Source organism: Oncorhynchus keta, chromosome 29 (assembly GCF_023373465.1).
Source record: "Oncorhynchus keta strain PuntledgeMale-10-30-2019 chromosome 29, Oket_V2, whole genome shotgun sequence".
Taxonomy (NCBI): Eukaryota; Metazoa; Chordata; class Actinopteri; order Salmoniformes; family Salmonidae; genus Oncorhynchus; species Oncorhynchus keta.
The window spans coordinates 301,743-326,479 of NC_068449.1; the positions used below are offsets into that span (position 1 = coordinate 301,743).

At 47.4% G+C, this 24,737-nt stretch overlaps 2 protein-coding genes and 2 long non-coding RNA genes across 8 annotated transcripts; 2 read left to right on the forward strand and 2 right to left on the reverse strand.

Moving 5' to 3' along the window:
* Positions 1-417: 417 nt before the first annotated feature.
* LOC127913407 (uncharacterized) lies at positions 418-707 on the reverse strand. Its single transcript, XR_008085496.1, has 2 exons — positions 589-707; positions 418-507 (listed from the first exon to the last, which is right to left on the reverse strand). It is a non-coding gene; the product is annotated as an uncharacterized LOC127913407 (long non-coding RNA).
* A 3,503-nt stretch (positions 708-4,210) lies between these two features.
* Positions 4,211-11,359, forward strand: ccdc177 (coiled-coil domain containing 177). 2 transcript variants are annotated; one of them, XM_052485359.1, is made up of 2 exons: positions 4,211-4,303; positions 7,040-11,359. In XM_052485359.1, exons 1-2 carry the CDS (start codon positions 4,268-4,270, stop codon positions 10,433-10,435), a joined length of 3,432 nt encoding a protein of 1,143 aa, XP_052341319.1. In that variant the 5' UTR covers positions 4,211-4,267; the 3' UTR covers positions 10,436-11,359. The 2 variants fall into 2 exon arrangements, with proteins under 2 accessions (XP_052341319.1, XP_035623163.2); XM_035767270.2 differs by lacking the exon at positions 4,211-4,303 and adding an exon at positions 4,980-5,126.
* Positions 11,360-15,086: 3,727 nt separating this feature from the next.
* LOC127913447 (uncharacterized) lies at positions 15,087-16,194 on the reverse strand. 4 transcript variants are annotated; one of them, XR_008085544.1, is made up of 3 exons: positions 15,957-16,194; positions 15,719-15,786; positions 15,087-15,217 (listed from the first exon to the last, which is right to left on the reverse strand). It is a non-coding gene; the product is annotated as an uncharacterized LOC127913447 (long non-coding RNA). The 4 variants fall into 4 exon arrangements; XR_008085545.1 differs by having other exon boundaries at positions 15,087-15,387; XR_008085546.1 differs by lacking the exon at positions 15,087-15,217 and adding an exon at positions 15,561-15,656.
* Positions 16,195-17,421: 1,227 nt separating this feature from the next.
* On the forward strand, positions 17,422-24,417 carry LOC127913381 (uncharacterized). Its single transcript, XM_052485240.1, has 2 exons — positions 17,422-19,445; positions 24,280-24,417. Exon 1 carries the CDS (start codon positions 17,422-17,424, stop codon positions 18,850-18,852), a length of 1,431 nt encoding a protein of 476 aa, XP_052341200.1. The 3' UTR covers positions 18,853-19,445; positions 24,280-24,417.
* Positions 24,418-24,737: the final 320 nt, after the last annotated feature.

Below are 24,737 nucleotides of genomic sequence, written 5' to 3' on the forward strand. Positions count from 1 at the left end.
AGGGTGACAGGTAAGGTGGAGGTGATGTGATTCTTGAATAGTCTCTCAAAGCACTTCATGATGACAGAAGTGAGTGCTACGGGGCGATAGTAATTTACTTCAGTTACCATTGCTTTCTTAGGTACAGGAATAATGGTAGACATCTTGAAGCATGTGGGGACAGCAGACTGGGATAGTGAAGATTGAACATGTCCGTAAACACTTCAGCCAGCTGCTCTGCGCATGTGGCAAGGGAATCCGTAAGGTCCCTTAGTCGAGCAGATTTATTGAATATCCCTTTGATCCTGGTGAAGTTATTAATTACACATTGAATGGTGTATCAATAAACCCAGTCACTACAAAGATAAAGAAGTCCTTCCTAACTCAGTTGCCAGAGAGGAAGGAAACTGCTCAGGGATTTCACCGGGAGGCCAATGATGAATTTAAAACAGTTACAGAGTTTAATGGCTGTGATAGGAGAACACTGAGGATGGATCAACAACATTGGAGTTACTCCACAATACTAACCTAAATGACAGAGTTTAATGGCTGTGATAGGAGACAACTGAGGATGGATCAACAACATTGTAGTTACTCCACAATACTAACCTAAATGACAGAGTTTAATGGCTGTGATAGGAGAACACTGAGGATGGATCAACAACATTGTAGTTACTCCACATTACTAACCTAAATGACAGAGTGAAAAGAAGGAAGCCTGTACAGAAACATGCTTCCTGTTTGCATCAAGGCACTAAAGTAATATTGTAAAAAATGTGTCAAAGCAAGGGGGAAGGGGGAAGAGGGAAGGGGGAAGAGAGAAGGGGGAAGGGGGAAGGGGGAAGAGGGAAGGGGGAAGGAGGAATAGGGAAGAGGGAAGGAGGAATGGGGAAGATGGAAGGGGGAAGGAGGAATGGGGAAGAGGGAAGGAGGAATGGGAAAGAGGGAAGAGGAGAGAGGGAATGGGGAAGAGGGAAGGGGAAAGGAGGAATAGGGAAGAGGGAAGGAGGAATGGGGAAGATGGAAGGGGGAAGGAGGAATGGGGAAGAGGGAAGGAGGAATGGGAAAGAGGGAAGAGGAGAGAGGGAATGGGGAAGAGGGAAGGGGAAAGGAGGAATAGGGAAGGAGGAATGGGGAAGAGGGAAGAGGAGAGAGGGAATGGGGAAGAGGGAAGGGAAAGGAGGAATAGGGAAGGAGGAATGGGGAAGAGGGAAGAGAGAAGGGGAAGGGGGAAGGGGGAAGAGAGAAGGGGGAAGGGGGAAGAGGGAAGAGGGAAGGAGGAATGGGGAAGATGGAAGTGGGAAGAGAGAAGGGGGAAGAGGGAAGGGGGAACACAGAAGGGGGAAGAGGGAAGGGGGAGGAGGGAAGGGGGAAGTGGGAATGGGGAAGATGGAAGTGGGAAGAGAGAAGGGGGAAGATGGAAGTGGGAAGAGGGAAGAGAGAAGGGGGAAGGGGGAAGAGGGAAGGGGGAAGAGGGAAGAGAGAAGGGGGAAGGGGAAGGGGGGAGAGGGAAGGGGGAAGGGGGAAGAGGGAAGGGGGAAGAGAGAAGGGGAAGGAGGAATGGGGAAGATGGAAGGGGGAAGGAGGAATGGGGAAGAGGGAAGGAGGAATGGGAAAGAGGGAAGAGGAGAGAGGGAATGGGGAAGAGGGAAGGGGAAAGGAGGAATAGGGAAGAGGGAAGGAGGAATGGGGAAGATGGAAGGGGGAAGGAGGAATGGGGAAGAGGGAAGGAGGAATGGGAAAGAGGGAAGAGGAGAGAGGGAATGGGGAAGAGGGAAGGGGAAAGGAGGAATAGGGAAGGAGGAATGGGGAAGAGGGAAGAGGAGAGAGGGAATGGGGAAGAGGGAAGGGGAAAGGAGGAATAGGGAAGGAGGAATGGGGAAGAGGGAAGAGAGAAGGGGGAAGGGGGAAGGGGGAAGAGAGAAGGGGGAAGGGGGAAGAGGGAAGAGGGAAGGAGGAATGGGGAAGAGGGAAGGAGGAATGGGAAAGAGGGAAGAGGAGAGAGGGAATGGGGAAGAGGGAAGGGGAAAGGAGGAATAGGGAAGGAGGAATGGGGAAGAGGGAAGAGAGAAGGGGAAGGGGAAGGGGGAAGGAGGAATGGGGAAGAGGGAAGAGAGAAGGGGGAAGGGGGAAGGGGGAAGGAGGAATGGGGAAGAGGGAAGGAGGAATGGGAAAGAGGGAAGAGGAGAGAGGGAATGGGGAAGAGGGAAGGGGAAAGGAGGAATAGGGAAGGAGGAATGGGGAAGAGGGAAGAGGGAAGGGGGAAGGGGGAAGGGGGAAGAGAGAAGGGGGAAGGGGGAAGGGGGAAGAGGGAAGGGGGAAGGAGGAATGGGGAAGAGGGAAGGAGGAATGGGGAAGATGGAAGGGGGAAGGAGGAATGGGGAAGAGGGAAGGGGGAAGGAGGAATAGGGAAGGAGGAATGGGAAAGAGGGAAGAGGAGAGAGGGAATGGGGAAGAGGGAAGGGGAAAGGAGGAATAGGGAAGGAGGAATGGGGAAGAGGGAGGGGGGAAGAGGGAAGGGGGAGGAGCGATAGGGAAGGAGGAATGGGGAAGAGGGAAGGGGGAAGGGGGAAGAGGGAAGGGGGAAGGAGGAATAGGGAAGGAGGAATGGGGAAGAGGGAAGGAGGAATGGGGAAGATGGAAGGGGGAAGGAGGAATGGGGAAGAGGGAAGAGGGAAGGAGGAATAGGGAAGGAGGAATGGGGAAGAGGGAAGAGGAGAGAGGGAATGGGGAAGAGGGAAGGGGGAAGGAGGAATGGGGAAGAGGGAAGAGGGAAGGAGGAATAGGGAAGGAGGAATGGGGAAGAGGGAAGAGGAGAGAGGGATGGGGAAGAGGGAAGGAGGAATGGGAAAGAGGGAAGAGGAGAGAGGGAATGGGGAAGAGGGAAGGGGGAAGAGGGAAGGGGGAGGAGCGATAGGGAAGGAGGAATGGGGAAGAGGGAAGGGGGAAGAGAAAAGGGGGAAGAGGGAAGGGGGAGGGGGAAGAGGGAAGAGGGAAGAGGGAAGGGGGAAGGGGGAAGGGGGAAGAGGGAAGAGGGAAGGGGGAAGATGGAAGGGGGAAGAGGGAAGGGGGAAGGGGGAAGAGGGAAGAGGGAAGAGGGAAGAGGGAAGAGGGAAGGGGGAAGAGGGAAGGAGGAATGGGGAAGAGGCGGGGGAAGGGGGAATGGGGAATGGGGAAGGGGGAAGGGGAAGAGGGAAGGGGAAAGGGAAGGGGGAAGAGGGAAGGGGGAAGGGGAAAGAGGAAAGGGGGAAGAGGGAAGGAGGAAGAGGGAAGGGGGAAGAGGGAAGGGGAAGAGGAAGGGGAAGAGGAAGGGGGAATTGGGAATGGGGAAGGGGGAATGGGGAAGGGGGAAGAGAGAAGGGGGAAGAGGGAAGGGGAAGGGGGAAGGGGAAAGGGGAAGAGGGAAGAGGGAAGAGGGAAGGGGGAAGAGGGAAGGGGGAAGGGGGAAGGGGGAAGAGGGAAGGGGGAAGAGGGAAGAGGGAAGGGGGAAGGGGGAATGGGGAAGGGGAAGAGGGAAGGGGGAAGAGGGAAGGGGGAAGAGGGAAGAGCGAAGTGGGAGGCGAGGTTCGGCAGGTTATCAGTAATAGTAGCAGCAACAGACAATGACAGACAAAATGGTTGTTTGTTTGATAACATGAGATAATTAGTACAATTCCCTTTCCTAATAAACAACTACGGACAGGTACAGTACATCTCCCTTGTCTCACATACCCTTAATATATAAAGCAATCAATCCCTAATATATCACAATATGATAGACAACAGGTACCAAAAGGCAGACCATATGCTATCTCGGCCATTTCCTTCTCAGCCACAATCCAGGTGTGGAAAGCTCTTAGATACTTACCCAGAAAGACTCACAGCTGTAATCACTGTCAAAGGTGCTTCTACAAACAATTGACTCAGGGGTGTGAATATTTATGCAAATAAGATTTGCATAAATGTCCCAAAATACTCTGTTCACTTTGTCATTATGGGGTATTGTGTGTAGATGGGTGATTTAATCCATTTTGAATTCAGGTTGTAACGTAACAAAATGTGGAATAAATCGAGGGGTATTAATTATTTCTGAAGGCACTAAATTACAGCGCTGTAAAGCTCATACAATGAGCTTACAGCATCCCCTAGTGGCTATATGGGTTCATTGCAGTCTTGGCCACCCCCACCGAAGCCCCCGGGCAGATATATACTGTCTATGGCAGATGGCTAGCTGCAGATGGATGAAAAATAACACAGAATTAGAAGGTTGAACACAGCATCCTGTCTATTAATAGCTTGAATAATAAACATGTATTTTCTGGAAGCTTTCGGGATCTTTAATAAGGTAAGCGAGTTACTGGGTAACTACTGTTTTCGATTTGTTTTCTGCTAAAGCCTAGGAAACGTGACATTGTATAAAAATCCTAGTGGTCAATCGTTTACAATTATAGGCTTCATATGGACTAGATAGGCCTTAGGTATATTGCTGCAAAATAGATAAGAAATGCAATACTGCTATATTTTGGAAAATAATCTAATATTATAATCCAATATTATTCTATTGTTGCAGTAATATAATATTGTCGTTTTATAATGTAAGATGAGCAGACAAAGGGAGACGGGGAGATTGTATTGCAGTGCCATTGCACAATATTTTTTTGTTTTATCATATTGTCAACCACCAGCAGCAGAAGCAGGCGGGGGCTGTAGTAGCGGATGAAGAGATGAGATGGAGAGATGGAGAGATGCGGGAGAGAGCAGAACAGCAGGTGGAGACTGAGCACGCCAGCCCAGCACAGAGACTAAAACCGACCCCCACAGAACATAGCCTAGCTATTTGCGGTTAAAAAAATATATAATAATAATAATAATTATTATTATTATTATTATTATTAGAATAGAAGCTGCAGATAAATGTAAACACGAAGATTTGAAAGACATGCATCGAGTCGTGTCATCAAGAACGGCCCTGTGTAACAGAGGGAGAAAGACGGCGTCTGTGTCGCGTCGCTCAGAGGTCGCGGCGACGTCTGTGATCTTCCATCGCTGTCAGCGCACAGAGTAATTCCTCCGTCACCTGGTAGTGTGCAGGGTGTGGAGGGGACTAAAAACGCACTCATTTGGAACTAGATTAGCATCGGTTTAGGAAACAATCGTTAAAGTGGCAGGTTAGTGACGGTTTTGTTTCAGTCAGTAGGTTATAGCCTATACATATTACTGATCATTGTTTTAATCTGGGGGGGGGGGGACTATCTCGGTTTGGGGTGAGATGTGTCATCTGTGTTGACTATCTGTTGATGCGATGTGACAGGAGTTGTTTTGGTAGACGATGTGACAGGAGTTGTTTTGGTAGACGATGTGACAGGAGTTGTTTTGGTAAACGATGTGACAGGAGTTGTTTTGGTAGACGATGTGACAGGAGTTGTTTTGGTAAACGATGTGACAGGAGTTGTTTTGGTAAACGATGTGACAGGAGTTGTTTTGGTAAACGATGTGACAGGAGTTGTTTTGGTAAACGATGTGACAGGAGTTGTTTTGGTAAACGATGTGACAGGAGTTGTTTTGGTAAACGATGTGACAGGAGTTGTTTTGGTAAACGATGTGACAGGAGTTGTTTTGGTAAACGATGTGACAGGAGTTGTTTTGGTAAACGATGTGACAGGAGTTGTTGACAGGAGTTGTTTTGGTAAACGATGTGACAGGAGTTGTTTTGGTAAACGATGTGACAGGAGTTGTTTTGGTACGATGTGACAGGAGTTGTTTTGACGATGTGACAGGAGTTGTTTTGGTATGACAGGAGTTGTTTTGACGATGTGAGGAGTTGTTTTGGTAATGTGACAGGAGTTGTTTTGACATGTGACAGGAGTTGTTTTGGTAAACGATGTGACAGGAGTTGTTTTTGATGTGACAGGAGTTGTTTTGGTAAACGATGTGACAGGAGTTGTTTTGGTAAACGATGTGACAGGAGTTGTTGTTTTGGTAAACGATGTGACAGGAGTTGTTTTGTAAACGATGTGACAGGAGTTGTTTTGGTAAACGATGTGACAGGAGTTGTTTTGGTAGACGATGTGACGATGTGACAGGAGGAGTTGTTTTGGTAAACGATGTGACAGGAGTTGTTTTGGTAAACGATGTGACAGGAGTTGTTTTGGTAGACGATGTGACAGGAGTTGTTTTGGTAAACGATGTGACAGGAGTTGTTTTGGTAAACGATGTGACAGGAGTTGTTTTGGTAAACGATGTGACAGGAGTTGTTTTGGTAGACGATGTGACAGGAGTTGTTTTGGTAAACGATGTGACAGGAGTTGTTTTGGTAAACGATGTGACAGGAGTTGTTTTGGTAGACGATGTGACAGGAGTTGTTTTGGTAGACGATGTGACAGGAGTTGTTTTGGTAGACGATGTGACAGGAGTTGTTTTGGTAGACGTAGGCCTGCAGACATAGCCTAATATATCAGCTTTAACATGGTAATACACTATGTTTGATGTGTTTAGGCCTATGAATGACTTATTAATAAGTAAAAAATTGTATTATTTTCAATATCTTTAATAAAAATAAAAAATAAATATATATATATATATACTGCTCTATTCTATTCTCTGTAATGCACATTTAATTGGGATGTGGAAAAAATAGCCTGTAACAAGGGGTCAGTCTGTTAGGCTGTGTGTTCGACCTGAGTATCATATGTGCAGCAGGCATCCTGTGCCTGTTCATAGCCATGTAAAAGAATTCATATCAATGAATAGGTTCCTCCATCATCGTAGGATAATGCCATTACTTCTTGTTTGTCGGTTAATGAAAGTCCCCTGAAGATAGAAGGGCCTCAACAGGAACATAATCAGCGAATGTGAATCATGTATGAATGTCTACAGCAAGAAGCATCGTCCGTCGCATGTCAAATATGTGCTAGATATTCCCTCACCCACACAGACAGACATACAGACAGATTAAGCCCTGGACAGAGTAGGACAGAGATTGCCTGATATAATCCTGCTGCTTAAATTTCTGTCTTCTATTCACCCCATTCCTCTACATTAATTCCCTCCTCACCTCCTCCCTCTCTTGTTCTAATATTAGCCAGCTATGGTTGACCCGTCTGAGCCAGAGGAGCAGACCAAGGGGAAACAGATGGATGCCTTGCCGGTGGCCTCTCCACCCACCAGACTACCAGACCAGGCCTCTCCACCCACCAGACTACCAGACCAGGCCTCTCCACCCACCAGACTACCAGACCAGGCCTCTCCACCCACCAGACTACCAGACCAGGCCTCTCCACCCACCAGACTACCAGACCAGGCCTCTCCACCCACCAGACTACCAGACCAGGCCTCTCCACCCACCAGACTACCAGACCAGGCCTCTCCACCCACCAGACTACCAGACCAGGCCTCTCCACCCACCAGACTACCAGACCAGGCCTCTCCACCCACCAGACTACCAGACCAGGCCTCTCCACCCACCAGACTACCAGACCAGGCCTCTCCACCCACCAGACTACCAGACCAGGCCTCTCCACCCACCAGACTACCAGACCAGGCCTCTCCACCCACCAGACTACCAGACCAGGCCTCTCCACCCACCAGACTACCAGACCAGGCCTCTCCACCCACCAGACTACCAGACCAGGCCTCTGCACCCACCAGACTACCAGACCAGGCCTCTCCGCCCACCAGACTACCAGATCAAGCCTCTCCACCCACCAGACTACCAGATCAAGCCTCTCCACCCACCAGACTACCAGACCAGGCCTCTCCTCCCACCAGACTACCAGATCAGGCCTCTCCACCCACCAGACTACCAGACCAGGCTGATGGGAAAGCAACAGAGGAGGGCGAGGATGGGGGTGGCAATGATGCAGAGACCACACCCATACACTCTGCTGGGCTGGGGGAGAGGATGGTAGCTCCTCCCCCTGTTGCACAGGAGGCCAGTCCTCCCAGTCCAAACACCCAGCCCCAGCTTCAGGGCCCTCCGGAGAGGCAGCTTCAGCTTCCTCACCTTGCCCCTCCAGACTTCCAGCCTCCCACTCCACATACCCAGCTACAGAGCCCTCAGGTCAGTCTGGAGGCAGCAACCCCCCTGTCGAACAGCAGCCAAGCTCTGAACCCTCTACCTCAAGACCTCCAGCCTCCAAGCGGCGACCCAGAGCCCAGAGAACCATGCCCCAAGCTGCACCTGGACCTATATAACTTCGACACCCCGGTGGCAGAGGGAAGCCGTTATGTCCTGACCAGCCCCCGCTCCTTGGAGGCCTGCGCCCGCTGCGGGGTCAAACCCGTGGAGATCTTGTCGCGCCCGTTGTCAGACTTCGCCCGCGAGGCCCCGGGACGCTCCATGCGCGTGGCGACGGGCATGTTTGAGGTGTATGAGAAGGACAGGCACGCCAAGCTGAGAGCATGCCGGGAGGAGAGAGACAGGATCATACGGGAAGATAAGAGGAGAATCCTTCAGGCTGCATCATCAACAGAGGAACAGCACAGAGCACCAGTCACATCCAGCTTAACGCCGCTATCTAAACCAGGCCCTGTGGCCTCTAGTCCTACTAAATCTAAACCTTCCCCCAGTAGTATAGGACGGGCCTCTAGAGCTGCTTCTACAACACCAGGTCCAAGCATTAATAAAACTAGTACAAATCTTCTAGCTAAAAGTAGCTCTCTGCAGTCTTCTAAGAGCAGCTCATTCAGCTCTGCGTCCTCATCATCTAGAGGTCTGGACTGTGGTTTTGGTTCAGCTAAACATCCTAAATCCTCAGAACTAACCAAAGCACCCCGCCCTGTCTCAGGTCCACCTCCAGTGGTCAGAAAGATCCCCAGCAGCAGCACCACCACCACCACTCCGAAAGCCTCCAACACCTTCCCCAGATCAGCCTCCAAACCTTCCTCTTTCCCCAGAACAACCACCTCCATGACATCCACCATCTTCAAGAGTTCCGTGCAGAGCCCAGTCACCCCGACTACAGCAGCTCTCAATGGCATCACAGGGGGTCTCGGAGGGCCGTTCCCTCACCACAACGGCCACCCTGTGTCCACTCCAAAGGGCAGAGGGAAGAGCCACTCCCTTGAGTCCCTACAAAGGAGGATGGATACAATCTCCACCTCTACCACCACCTCCACCACCACCTGCACCTCCTCTGGAGAGGAGTCCGGCGCCTCCTCCTCCTACAGCTGGGATGGACCCAGAGACCCCTGGGCCAAGTCCTCCTCCCCCCGTGCCCGCACCCTGGCCACCTTCAACTCCTTGATGGGGAGGAGCCTTAGCCTTGGGGACCTCAGCCACTCCCTCCAGACCACCCAGAAGGTAGAGCGTATCGTCAAGGAGGTGCGGCGGCGGGGGCTGAAGGCGGTTCCAGAGCGGGACAGGAAGATCGCTGCTCTGATGCTGGCTCGGTACCAGGAGGAGGACATCATGAGCCAGACGCGCTACGTGGCTCACCTGCAGTGGGACAGCGAGAAGCGCCTGGGGGACCTACAGCGGGAGCAGGAGGACCGGGAGAAGCAACGGGCGGTGCTGCAGTGCCAGCGGGCGTGGCAGTCGCAGGTGTCCCACCGCCAGCGTCGGCTCAGCCAGCAGGAGAGAGAGTCGTCGGCCGCTAAGCTGCGTCAGGTGGCGGAGAGCGAGGAGCGGTGGAGGGAGCTGGCAGAGCTACAAGAGAGCAGTAGGCAGCAGAGGCTCCAGCAGGCTGCCAGGGAGGAGAAACAGAAGAAGGAACAGCAGGAGCAGAACCTCAAGGCTCTAGAGGAGGACAGGGCTGCAGTGCTGGAGCAGGAGCAGCTACTCCTCAAGGAGAAACTTACCATTGCTGAGCTGAAGAAGCAGGAGAAGGAGCACCAGGCCCACGAGGAGCGCCGGGGACTGAACCGGGCCGAGAGGAGGCGCCACGCAGCCCTGATCAAGGAGATCGCCCGGAGAGAGGAGGAGGAGCGGGAGGATGCACGGAAGGCTGCTGAGGAGAAGCTGAGCCGTTCCCTGGAGAACTATGAACAGATCGTAGAGAGGAGAGACAAAGACCTGAAGGAGAAGGCTAAGAGGGAGGAGCAGCAGATTCAGAAGGCAAGGAGGTCTGCGGAGAATAGGGAGAAACAGCAGCAACAGCAGGTGGAGGCCCGGGCCAAGGAAGCAGAGAGACGGGCCCAGCAGGCAGCTCTGGTGGCAGAGGAGAGGGCCAAGGAGAAATCCCAGAGAGCAGTACAGAGCAGGCAGGAGAAGGAGAGACTACAACGACTCAACAGACAGCGTGTGGAAGGGGAAGAGCTAGCCAGGAGGATGGAGCTCCTCCAGTCCATCGAGAGGAAGCTGGAGAAGAGTGAGCAGATCTTCAGGGAGAAGAGAGCCGTGCTGGAGAGCGCTCGCTCTACCGCCCGCGCCTCCTTCCACGTACGGGACCGGGTCAGGGAGGAGACCAACATGAGGACCTTTGATAAGATGGATCTAGAGGCCCAGTTCCAGTTCAAAGCCAGCCTTGATGACAAGTGATGAGGCACACCTTCATGCTACTGGTGAACTACTGGTTACTGGTAACTACTGGTTACTGGTAACTACTGGTTACTACTAGTTAATACCCTGGACTACTGGTAACTACTGGTTACTACCCTGGACTACTGGTAACTACTGGTTACTACCCTGGACTACTGGTTCCTGGTAACTACTGACTACTCTAGACTACTGGTAACTACTGGTTACTACCCTGGACTACTGGTAACTTCTGGTTACTACCCGGGACTACTGGTTCCTGGTAACTACTGACTAGCCTGGACTACTGGTAACTACTGGTTACTACCCAGGACTACTGGTTCCTGGTACCTACTGACTACCCTCGACTACTGGTAACTACTGGTTACTACCCGGGACTACTGGTTCCTGGTAACTACTGATTACCCTTGACTAATGGTAACTACTGGTTACTAACCTGGACTACTGATTCCTGGTAACTACTGACTAGCCTGGACTACTGGTAACTACTGGTTACTACCCGGGACTACTGGTTCCTGGTAACTACTGACTACCCTGGACTACTGGTAACTACTGGTTACTACCCTGGACTACTGGGAACTACTGGTTACTACCCGGGACTACTGGTTCCTGGTAACTACTGACTATCCTCGACTACTGGTAACTACTGGTTACTACCCTGGACTACTGGTAACTACTGGTTACTACCCGGGGCTACTGGTTCCTGGTAACTACTGACTACCCTGGACTACTGGTTCCTGGTAACTACTGACTAACCTGGACTACTGGTAACTACTGGTTACTACCCGGGACTACTGGTTAGTGGTAACTACTGACTACCCTGGACTACTGGTTCCTGGTAACTACTGACTACCCTGGACTACTGGTTCCTGGTAACTACTGACTACCCTGGACTACTGGTTCCTGGTAACTACTGACTACCCAGGACTACTGGTAACTACCCTGGACTACTGGTAACTACTGGTTACTACCGGGGCTACTGGTTCCTGGACTAACCTGGACTACTGGTAACTACTGGTTACTACCCGGGACTAACTACTGGTTCCTGGTTACTACCCGGGACTACTGGTTCCTGGTAACTACTGACTACCCTGGACTACTGGTAACTACTGACTAGCCTGGACTACTGGTTCCTAGTAACTACTGACTACCCTGGACTACTGGTAACTACTGACTAGCCTGGACTACTGGTTCCTGGTAACTACTGACTACCCTGGACTACTGGTTCCTGGTAACTACTGACTAGCCTGGACTACTGGTATCTACTGGTTACTAGTTACTGCTGTTAACTACTGGTTACTACCCTGGATTACTGGTTACTACTGGTTACCATGTGCTTGGCTATAGCCAGGGTTGGACAGGTTACTTTGTAAATGTAATTCGTTACAGTTGCTAGCTACCTGTGCAAAATCAACTTTTGGATTACCCAAACTCAGTAACGTAATCTGATTCCTTTGGATTACTTTTCCCTTAAGAGGCATTAGAAGAGGTCTAAAAGGATCCATCCAACACATTTGGTGTGTCATCATAGTGCTCTCTGATTGGTGGTCATCATTTGGTGTGTCATCATAGTGCTCTCTGATTGGTGGTCATCATTTGGTGTGTCATCATAGTGCTCTCTGATTGGTGGTCATCATTTGGTGTGTCATCATAGTGCTCTCTGATTGGTGGTCATCATTTGGTGTGTCATCATAGTGCTCTCTGATTGGTGGTCATCATTTGGTGTGTCATCATAGTGCTCTCTGATTGGCGGACATCATTTGGTGTGTCATCATAGTGCTCTCTGATTGGTGGTCATCATTTGGTGTGTCATCATAGTGCTCTCTGATTGGTGGTCATCATTTGGTGTGTCATCATAGTGCTCTCTGATTGGTGGTCATCATTTGGTGTGTCATCATAATGGTGTCTGATTGGTGGTCATCATTTGGTGTGTCATCATAGTGCTCTCTGATTGGTGGTCATCATTTGGTGTGTCATCATAGTGCTCTCTGATTGGTGGTCATCATTTGGTGTGTCATCATAGTGCTCTCTGATTGGTGGACATCATTTGGTGTGTCATCATAGTGCTCTCTGATTGGTGGACATCATTTGGTGTGTCATCATAGTGCTCTCTGATTGGTGGTCATCATTTGGTGTGTCATCATAGTGCTCTCTGATTGGTGGTCATCATTTGGTGTGTCATCATAGTGCTCTCTGATTGGTGGTCATCATTTGGTGTGTCATCATAGTGCTCTCTGATTGGTGGTCATCATTTGGTGTGTCATCATAGTGCTCTCTGATTGGTGGTCATCATTTGGTGTGTCATCATAGTGCTCTCTGATTGGTGGTCATCATTTGGTGTTTCATCATAATGGTGTCTGATTGGTGGTCATCATTTGGTGTGTCATCATAGTGCTCTCTGATTGGTGGTCATCATTTGGTGTGTCATCATAGTGCTCTCTGATTGGTGGTCATCATTTGGTGTTTCATCATAATGGTGTCTGATTGGTGGTCATCATTTGGTGTGTCATCATAGTGCTCTCTGATTGGTGGTCATCATTTGGTGTGTCATCATAGTGCTCTCTGATTGGTGGTCATCATTTGGTGTGTCATCATAGTGCTCTCTGATTGGTGGTCATCATTTGGTGTGTCATCATAGTGCTCTCTGATTGGTGGTCATCATTTGGTGTTTCATCATAATGGTGTCTGATTGGTGGTCATCATTTGGTGTGTCATCATAGTGCTCTCTGATTGGTGGTCATCATTTGGTGTGTCATCATAGTGCTCTCTGATTGGTGGTCATCATTTGGTGTGTCATCATAGTGCTCTCTGATTGGTGGTCATCATTTGGTGTGTCATCATAGTGCTCTCTGATTGGTGGTCATCATTTGGTGTGTCATCATAGTGCTCTCTGATTGGTGGTCATCATTTGGTGTTTCATCATAATGGTGTCTGATTGGTGGTCATCATTTGGTGTGTCATCATAGTGCTCTCTGATTGGTGGACATCATTTGGTGTGTCATCATAGTGCTCTCTGATTGGTGGACATCATTTGGTGTGTCATCATAGTGCTCTCTGATTGGTGGACATCATTTGGTGTGTCATCATAGTGCTCTCTGATTGGTGGTCATCATTTGGTGTGTCATCATAGTGCTCTCTGATTGGTGGTCATCATTTGGTGTGTCATCATAGTGCTCTCTGATTGGTGGTCATCATTTGGTGTGTCATCATAGTGCTCTCTGATTGGTGGTCATCATTTGGTGTGTCATCATAGTGCTCTCTGATTGGTGGACATCATTTGGTGTGTCATCATAGTGCTCTCTGATTGGTGGACATCATTTGGTGTGTCATCATAGTGCTCTCTGATTGGTGGACATCATTTGGTGTGTCATCATAGTGCTCTCTGATTGGTGGTCATCATTTGGTGTGTCATCATAGTGCTCTCTGATTGGTGGTCATCATTTGGTGTGTCATCATAGTGCTCTCTGATTGGTGGTCATCATTTGGTGTGTCATCATAGTGCTCTCTGATTGGTGGTCATCATTTGGTGTGTCATCATAGTGCTCTCTGATTGGTGGTCATCATTTAGTGTGTCATCTTAGTGCTCTCTGACTGCTTATAGCCTCCTAACTAGCTTCAATGCTGCACAGCTTTAAAACATGTGTCTCTCATGAGGAATGGTGTTTCCTGTCCTATGATGACCCTTTCCTCTTTACACCTCACCCATTTATTTGGTGAAATCAGAATCATTCCTTTGTATTGTTTAGACATATTATCTTAAAGCCAAAAGTACACTTTATAATATGCAAATCAATGAAGAAGAAAAATAAATAAAATAAAATAGTGTATGCAGGTTGACTTGGACAAAGATCTGCTCTTGTGGATTATAAACCAACAGTTTGGGACATAATATATTATGTGGATCAGAGTGTTCCACCTAGTAACACAGCCCCCTCCATGCTCCCTCTTTATCAGATCTACCCAACTGAGAGCTGTGCTGTTGGAATGAAAAGAACCATTGTTGCCCTGGGAAGCACAACTCCATGACAACTAGCCACATTGGCTGCTTTTAACGGAGCCCTTCTCTTTCTGTAGGGGGAGAGAGAATCAGATAGAAAGGGGAAAGGAAAGCACAAGTGAGTGGTCTGAGAGCCCTACAGCAGACCAGGGACTATTTTGTGTGTTGTGATGCAGATGGAGAAACTGTGTGTTGTACACTCTTAGAAAAAAAGGTGCTATCTAGAATCTACAAGGGTTCTTCGGCTGTCCCCATAGGAGAACCCTTTGAAGAACCCTGTTTGGATCCATGTAGAACCCTTTCCAGAGAGGGTTCTACATGGAATCCAAAAGAGTTTTACCCGGAACCGAAAAGGGTTCTCCTATGGTGGCAGCCGAATAACCCGTTTGGAAGTCGTTTTTCTAAGTGTGTAGTGTATTCTGTACTGTGCTGTTTCTGAGCCCTTGGCTGTACTCTCCTGTCTTCACCGTACGGCCGAGCCGACCAACCAACCGCTGACGAAGCAGCTGTGGCAGAGCAACGTGACATCACTCAGAGTGATGTCAGCACAACACAACCCAGCCAGCTGCTGATGAGGCATCAGAGAGATCCCTGATTCCACTGCAGTATAGAATCTACCTGGCCCCTGATTCTACTGTAGAATAGAATTTACCTGGCCCCTGATTCTACTGCAGTATAGAATCTACCTGGCCCCTGATTCTACTGCAGTATAGAATCTACCTGGCCCCTGATTCTACTGCAGTATAGAATCTACCTGGCCCCTGATTCTACTGCAGTATAGAATCTACCTGGTCCCTGATTCTACTGTAGAATATAATCTACCTGGCCCCTGATTCTACTGCAGTATAGAATCTACCTGGTCCCTGATTCTACTGCAGTATAGAATCTACCTGGCCCCTGATTCTACTGCAGTATAGAATCTACCTGGCCCCTGATTCTACTGCAGTATAGAATCTACCTGGTCCCTGATTCTACTGTAGAATATAATCTACCTGGCCCCTGATTCTACTGCAGTATAGAATCTACCAGTATAATCTACCTGGCCCCTGATTCTACTGCAGTATAGAATCTACCTGGCCCCTGATTCTACTGCATCTACCTGGCCCCTGATTCTATAGAATCTACCTGGCCCCTGATTCTACTGCAGTATAGAATCTACCTGGCCCCTGATTCTACTGCAGTATAGAATCTACCTGGCCCCTGATTCTACTGCAGTATAGAATCTACCTGGCCCCTGATTCTACCAGAATATAATCTACCCCCTGATTCTACTGCAGTATAGAATCTACCTGGCCCCTGATTCTACTGTAGAATATAATCTACCTGGCCCCTGATTCTACTGCAGTATAGAATCTACCTGGCCCCTGATTCTACTGCAGTATAGAATCTACCTGGTCCCTGATTCTACTGTAGAATATAATCTACCTGGCCCCTGATTCTACTGTAGAATATAATCTACCTGGCCCCTGATTCTACTGTAGAATATAATCTACCTGGCCCCTGATTCTACTGTAGAATATAATCTACCTGGCCCCTAATTCTACTGTAGAATATAATCTACCTGGCCCCTGATTCTACTGTAGAATATAATCTACCTGGCCCCTGATTCTACTGTAGAATATAATCTACCTGGCCCCTGATTCTACTGTAGAATATAATCTACCTGGCCCCTGATTCTACTGTAGAATATAATCTACCTGGCCCCTAATTCTACTGTAGAATATAATCTACCTGGCCCCTGATTCTACTGTAGAATATAATCTACCTGGCCCCTAATTCTACTGCATTCTATAATATAATCTACCTGGCCCCTGATTCTACTGTAGAATATAATCTACCTGGCCCCTAATTCTACTGTAGAATATAATCTACCTGGCCCCTGATTTTACTGTTGAATATAATCTACCTGGCCCCTAATTCTACTGTAGAATATAATCTACCTGGCCCCTGATTTTACTGTAGAGGTGTTCTATAGTATAGAGACCGGTATGTTCTATAAACACTCCTGGACTGTCCTCCAGGATCCTATGCCTGTCTCTCCTCATGTCATATAACAGGAAACATCAGAGCCTTGGTTGTGCAGTGGATTATAGAATATAATATATACCTTCCAAGTTTTGCTGCAGAGGTTTTCTATACCCTCCTAGACACTCTCTCCTGTTCCATCCCCTCTGCTGCTATTATGGATTCTATACCCTCCTGGTTTCTGCACCCTCCTGGTTCTGGAGGACACAACCCTCCTGGTTCTGCATTGGAGGAACCCCCTGGTTATGCAGTGGAGGACATTCTATACCCTCCTGGTTCTGCAGTGGAGGACATTCTATACCCTGGTTCCTGGTTCTGCATTGGAGGGACACATTCTAGACCCCCTAGTGGAACATTCCCCTGGTTTGCAGTGGAGGACATTCAGTGGTTCTACAGTGGGACATGGTTCTGCAGTGGAGGACATTCTATACCCTCCTGGTTCTGCAGTGGAGGACATTCTATACCCTCCTGGTTCTGCAGTGGAGGACATTCTAGACCCCCCTGGTTCTGCAGTGGAGGACATTCTAGACCCCCTGGTTAGTGCAGTGGAGGACATTCTATACCCCCGATGGTTCTGCATTGGAGGACATTCTAGACCCCCTGGTTATGCAGTGGAGGACATTCTATACCCCCGATGGTTCTGCAGTGGAGGACATTCTATACCCTCCTGGTTCTGCAGTGGAGGACATTCTATACCCTCCTGGTTCTGCAGTGGAGGACATTCTATACCCTTCTGGTTCTGCAGTGGAGGACATTCTATACCCTCCTGGTTCTGCAGTGGAGGACATTCTAGACCCCCCTGGTTCTGCAGTGGAGGACATTCTAGACCCCCCTGGTTATGCAGTGGAGGACATTCTATACCCCCGATGGTTCTGCAGTGGAGGACATTCTAGACCCCTCTGGTTATGCAGTGGAGGACATTCTATACCCCCGATGGTTATGCAGTGGAGGACATTCTATACCCCGGATGGTTCTACAGTGGAGTACATTCTATACCCCCGATGGTTCTGCAGTGGAGGACATTCTATACCCTCCTGGTTCTGCAGTGGAGGACATTCTATACCCTCCTGGTTCTGCAGTGGAGGACATTCTATACTCTCCTGGTTCTGCAGTGGAGGACATTCTAGACCCCCCTGGTTCTGCAGTGGAGGACATTCTAGACCCCCTGGTTATGCAGTGGAGGACATTCTATACCCCCGATGGTTCTGCAGTGGAGGACATTCTAGACCCCCCTGGTTATGCAGTGGAGGACATTCTATACCCCCGATGGTTATGCAGTGGAGGACATTCTATACCCCCGATGGTTCTACAGTGGAGTAGATTCTATACCCCCGATGGTTCTGCAGTGGAGGACATTCTATACCCTCCTGGTTCTGCAGTGGAGGACATTCTATACCCTCCTGGTTCTGCAGTGGAGGACATTCTATACCCCCCCATGGTTCTGCAGTGGAGGACATTCTATACCCTCCTGGTTCTGCAGTGGAGGACATTCTATGCCCTCCTGGTTCTACAGTGGAGTACATTCTATACCCCCAATGGTTCTGCAGTGGAGGACATTCTATACCCTCCTGGTTCTGCAGTGGAGGACATTCTATACCCTCCTGGTTCTGCAGTGGAGGACATTCTAGACCCCCCTGGTTCTGCAGTGGAGGACATTCTAAACCCCCGATGGTTCTGCAGTGGAGGACATTCTAGACCCCCCTGGTTATGCAGTGGAGGACATTCTATACCCCCGATGGTTATGCAGTGGAGGACATTCTATACCCCCGATGGTTCTACAGTGGAGTACATTCTATACCCCCGATGGTTCTGCAGTGGAGGACATTCTATACCCTCCTGGTTCTGCAGTGGAGGACATTCTATACCCTCCTGGTTCTGCAGTGGAGGACATTCTATACCCCCCATGGTTCTGCAGTGGAGGACATTCTATACCCTCCTGGTTCTGCAGTGGAGGACATTCTATACCCTCCTGGTTCTACAGTGGAGTACATTCTATACCCCCGATGGTTCTGCAGTGGAGGACATTCTATACCCTCCTGGTTCTGCAGAGGAGGACATTCTATACCCCCCTGGTTCTGCAGTGGAGGACATTCTATACCCCCGATGGTTCTGCAGTGGAGGACATTCTATACCCTCCTGGTTCTACAGTGGAGTACATTCTATACCCCCGGTGGTTCTGCAGTGGAGGACATTCTATACCCTCCTGGTTCTGCAGTGGAGGACATTCTATACCCCCGGTGGTTCTGCAGTGGAGGACATTCTATACCCCCGATGGTTCTGCAGTGGAGGACATTCTATACCCCCGATGGTTCTGCAGTGGAGGACATTCTATACCCTCCTGGTTCTGCAGTGGAGGACATTATATACCCTCCTGGTTCTGCAGTGGAGGACATTCTAGACCCTCCTGGTTCTGCAGTGGAGGACATTCTATACCCTCCTGGTTCTGCAGTGGAGGACATTCTATACCCTCCTGGTTCTGCAGTGGAGGACATTATATACCCTCCTGGTTCTGCAGTGGGGGACATTCTATACCCTCCTGGTTCTGCAGTGGAGGACATTCTATACCCTCCTGGTTCTGCAGTGGAGGACATTCTATACCCTCCTGGTTCTGCAGTGGAGGACATTCTAGACCCCTCTGGTTATGCAGTGGAGGACATTCTATACCCCCGATGGTTATGCAGTGGAGGACATTCTATACCCCCCATGGTTCTGCAGTGGAGGACATTCTATACCCTCCTGGTTCTGCAGTGGAGGACATTCTATACCCTCCTGGTTCTGCAGTGGAGGACATTCTATACCATAGAGATTAGATATCGCTACGTTTTATACCGTCCTAGACCCTCCTCCTGTCTCTCCTCAAGTCTCTGCTCCAGTCTCTCCTCCTGGACCTTCCTCATGTCACGTGACTTAACAGGAAAGTGCTGTGTTCTAGCCAGAGACCTTCTATCCCCGGCAACCATCCAGTTTGCCTCTCTGTGTGAAGTTTAACAGGTATGTACAAGCTTTTTAAGATGTTATCCAATTAAATGTAGTAGTTGGTTTTACATATCATATGTATCGTGTTCAGTATTTGTGTTATTCCTCCTTACTACATCCGTGACCAAACACACGCAACCACACACACACACACACACACACAAAACACGCTACAAACACACGCACACATGCACAACCTGCCATCGTAGCCAACAAGCTTTAGAGGCCAGTGTCTCTCTGATTAAAACAGAAAGAGAAATACACACGGCGGTGATTTGGCCTCCGATGTAAGAGTTACCATGGTAACAGCACCAGGGGATGGGGCGGAGCTGAGGGGTGGCAGAAGTTAGAGCTGAGACAGAGAGGGCAGGGGTACGTGGGAACGTGAGGGACTGTCAGTGTTGGTGCTGGTTGGAGAAGGGGGGTGCTGGTTGGAGAAGGGAGGGTGAGTTGGAAGGGGAGGGGTGCTAGTTGGAGAAGGGGAGGGGTGCTGGTTGGAGAGAGGGGTGCTAGTTGGAGGGGAGGGGTGCTAGTTGGAGAAGGGGAGGGGTGCTGGAGAAGGGAGTTGGAGAAGGGTAGGGGCTGTCAGTGTTAGTGCTGGTTGGAGAAGGGTAGGGGCTGTCAGTGTTAGTGCTGGTTGGAGAAGGGGAGGGGCTGTCAGTGTTGGTGCTGATTGGAGAAGGGGAGGGGCTGTCAGTGTTAGTGCTGGTTGGAGAAGGGGAGGGGCTGTCAGTGTTAGTGCTGGTTGTTGGAGAAGGGGAGGGGCTGTCAGTGTTGGTGCTGGTTGGAGAAGGGTAGGGGCTGTCAGGGGCTGGTTCAGGGGTGTTGGTGCTGGTTGGAGAAGGGGAGGGGCTGTCAGTGTTGGTGCTGGTTGGAGAAGGGGAGGGGCTGTCAGTGTTGGTGCTGATTGGAGAAGGGGAGGGGCTGTCAGTGTTGGTGCTGGTTGGAGAAGGGGAGGGGCTGTCAGTGTTGGTGCTGATTGGAGAAGGGGAGGGGCTGTCAGTGTTGGTGCTGGTTGGAGAAGGGGAGGGGCTGTCAGTGTTGGTGCTGGTTGGAGAAGGGGAGGGGCTGTCAGTGTTGGTGCTGATTGGAGAAGGGGAGGGGCTGTCAGTGTTGGTGCTGGTTGGAGAAGGGGAGGGGCTGTCAGTGTTAGTGCTGATTGGAGAAGGGGAGGGGCTGTCAGTGTTAGTGCTGATTGGAGAAGGGAGGGGTGCTGGCAGGCTGGAGAGAGGAGGGAGAGGAGGGGAATGGTGCTGGCAGGAGAAGAGGCGGTTGAAGGGGAGGGGAAGAGAAGGAGAGGGGGGGCTGGCAGGCTGGAAAGAAGGGGGAGGGAGAGGAAGGGAGGGCTTCTGACAGGCTGCAGGCTGGAGAGACGGGGGGGGGGGAGACGGACAAACGCCTCCAGCTTTTCATTCCTGCACACAGCAGAAAGTGTCTCTCAACTGACTTACAGTTGCAGATTTCTCTCATCTAGAAAGTAGATTCCTAAAGGACATTTATTGGTGACATAATAACATTGACGACTGTGTGGAGCAGGGAGGGACATTACTGCAGAGCTTTCTGCTCATTCCCGAACATGGTTCAGTGTGGGAGAGGAATCCCTTAAAGAATCCCTTAAACCTGCCGGATTGCTATATTTTGAAAGTTACATATCTTGAAAACTTGATTGCTGACAAGCAAAACATGTTGGGACTGTGTCAACAATAGACTAATGAAACAAACACAAAAAGACCTAGTCTCTCTCTCTCTCTCTCCAAGGGCTTTATTGGCATGGGAAACATGTGTTAACATTGCCAAAGCAAGTGAGGTAGACAACATACAAAGTGAATATATAAAGTGAAAAACAACACAAATTAACAGTAAACATTACACATACAACAGTTTCAAAACAGTAAAGACATTACAAATGTCATATTATATATATATATACACAATGTACAAATAATTAAAGGACACAAGATAAAATAAATAAGCATAAATATGGGTTGTATTTACAATGGTGTTTGTTCTTCACTGGTTGCCCTTTTCTCGTGGCAACAGGTCACAAATCTTGCTGCTGTGATGGCACACTGTGGAATTTCACCCAGTAGATATGGGAGTTTTTCAAAATTGGATTTGTTTTCAAATTCTTTGTGGATCTGTGTGATCTGGGGAAATATGTCTCTCTAATATGGTCATACATTGAGCAGGAGGTTAGGAAGTGCAGCTCAGTTTCCACCTCATTTTGTGGGCAGTGAGCACATAGCCTGTCTTCTCTTGAGAGCCATGTCTGCCTACGGCGGCCTTTCTCAATAGCAAGGCTATGCTCACTGAGTCTGTACATAGTCAAAGCTTTCCTTAATTTTGGGTCAGTCACAGTGGTCAGGTATTCTGCCGCTGTGTACTCTCTGTGTAGGGCCAAATAGCATCTCTCTCCATCTGCACAGCTTCCTCTCTCTCTCCATCTGCACAGATCCCTCTCTCACCCTTCCTCTCTCTCTCCATCTGCACAGATCCCTCTCTCTTAGACTGGCACCTGTCCAGTATTATTTTTGCTTTTAACAGACTAGAAAATCTGCCAACATCCATCTTGATTCTAAATGATGAGATGAAATATAAAGGCTGAAATATATTAGAGCTGTTCCCTGTCGCATTAGTCCGGTCTGGCAGAGAGGAGTATGTTAGGCGTACTATACTGACTGCAGACCTCTGCCTGCATCCCCTCTGCCTGCACCCTATTCCCTATTTAGTGCACTACTTTTGACCATGGGCTTTGGTTAAAAGTAGTGTACTATACTGACTGCAGACCTCTGCCTGCATCCCCTCTGCCTGCACCCTATTCCCTATTTAGTGCACTACTTTTGACCATGGGCTTTGGTTAAAAGTAGTGTACTATACTGACTGCAGACCTCTGCCTGCATCCCCTCTGCCTGCACCCTATTCCCTATTTAGTGCACTACTTTTGACCATGGGCTTTGGTTAAAAGTAGTGTACTAAATAGGGAATAGGGTGCAATTTGGGATGTAAATTGTGTGTGTCCTTCAGCTGGCCAGAGGGGAGGTGAACTGGAGTCAGCTGGCAGAATTACAAACATTTTATCTGCCTGTAAGGAAAAATATACAGTGGGGCAAAACAGTATTTAGTCAGCCACCAATGGTGCAAGTTCTCCCACTTTAAAAGATGAGAGAGGCCTGTAATTTTCATCATAGGTCCACTTCAACTATGACAGACAAAATTAGAAGGAAAAAAATCCAGAAAATCACATTGTAGGATTTTTTATTTATTTATTTGCAAATTATGGTGGAAAATAAGTATTTAAAGGGAACATCTTTATCTTAACTTCAATATTAAATGTCATAATGGATTATATGTGTTATATGTGTTATATAGTGTTATATGTGTTATATAGTGTTATATGGTGTTATATAGTGTTATATGTGTTATATAGTGTTATATAGTGTTATATAGTGTTATATAGTGTTATATAGTGTTATATAGTGTTATATAGTGTTATATGGTGTTATATAGTGTTATATGTGTTATATAGTGTTATATGTGTTATATAGTGTTATATAGTGTTATATGTGTTATATAGTGTTATATAGTGTTATATAGTGTTATATAGTGTTATATAGTGTTATATAGTGTTATATAGTGTTATATAGTGTTATATGTGTTATATAGTGTTATATAGTGTTATATAGTGTTATATGTGTTATATAGTGTTATATAGTGTTATATAGTGTTATATAGTGTTATATAGTGTTATATAGTGTTATATAGTGTTATATAGTGTTATATAGTGTTATATAGTGTTATATAGTGTTATATAGTGTTATATAGTGTTATATAGTGTTATATGTGTTATATGTGTTATATAGTGTTATATGTGTTATATAGTGTTATATAGTGTTATATAGTGTTATATAGTGTTATATAGTGTTATATAGTGTTATATAGTGTTATATAGTGTTATATAGTGTTATATAGTGTTATATAGTGTTATATAGTGTTATATGTGTTATATAGTGTTATATAGTGTTATATAGTGTTATATGTGTTATATAGTGTTATATAGTGTTATATAGTGTTATATAGTGTTATATAGTGTTATATAGTGTTATATGTGTTATATAGTGTTATATGTGTTATATAGTGTTATATAGTGTTATATGTGTTATATAGTGTTATATGTGTTATATAGTGTTATATAGTGTTATATAGTGTTATATAGTGTTATATAGTGTTATATAGTGTTATATAGTGTTATATAGTGTTATATGTGTTATATGGTGTTATATAGTGTTATATGGTGTTATATAGTGTTATATAGTGTTATATAGTGTTATATATGTTATATAGTGTTATATGGTGTTATATGGTGTTATATGGTGTTATATATGTTATATGGTGTTATATGGTGTTATATAGTGTTATATAGTGTTATATAGTGTTATATAGTGTTATATAGTGTTATATAGTGTTATATGTGTTATATAGTGTTATATAGTGTTATATAGTGTTATATATGTTATATAGTGTTATATAGTGTTATATAGTGTTATATAGTGTTATATAGTGTTATATAGTGTTATATGTGTTATATAGTGTTATATAGTGTTATATGTGTTATATAGTGTTATATAGTGTTATATAGTGTTATATATGTGTTATATATGTGTTATATGTGTTATATAGTGTTATATAGTGTTATATAGTGTTATATATGTGTTATATATGTGTTATATAGTGTTATATGTGTTATATATGTGTTATATATGTGTTATATAGTGTTATATAGTGTTATATGTGTTATATATGTGTTATATATGTGTTATATAGTGTTATATATGTGTTATATGTGTTGCAGATCATGGCAAGGATGGAAAGGGTGATGACGTTCTCCACCTACCTACCACACCCTACAGAACACATCTATTGCCAAAAGAACCTACTAGTCTATGTCCTACAGAACACTACAGCCACGCCGACAGCCAATAGAACTCTGCCTCCTACCATGATGCCCTGGAGAACTGTCCTGAATGTTCTACAGAACACTGACCTACAGAACACTGACCTACAGAACACTGACCTACAGAACTAGTTCTACTCCGACCTGACCTACAGAGCACTGACCTACAGAACACCGTCCTACAGAACACCGACCTACAGAACACCGTCCTACAGAACACCGTCCTACAGAACACTGACCTACAGAACACCGTCCTACAGAACACCGACCTACAGAACACCGACCTACAGAACACCGACCTACAGAACACCGTCCTACAGAACACCGTCCTACAGAACACCGTCCTACAGAACACC

What these genes read in the sequence shown, in the direction of transcription:
- ccdc177 (XM_052485359.1), top strand. Translation starts at nt 4,268, where the DNA reads ATGTATTTTCTGGAAGCTTTCGGGATCTTTAATAAG. An exon ending in CTTTCGGGATCTTTAATAAG is followed by an intron (nt 4,304 to 7,039) that starts GTAAGCGAGTTA and finishes TTCTAATATTAG; the next exon opens with CCAGCTATGGTTGACCCGTC.
- LOC127913381 (XM_052485240.1), top strand. Translation starts at nt 17,422, where the DNA reads ATGGTTCTACAGTGGAGTACATTCTATACCCCCGATGGTTCTGCAGTG.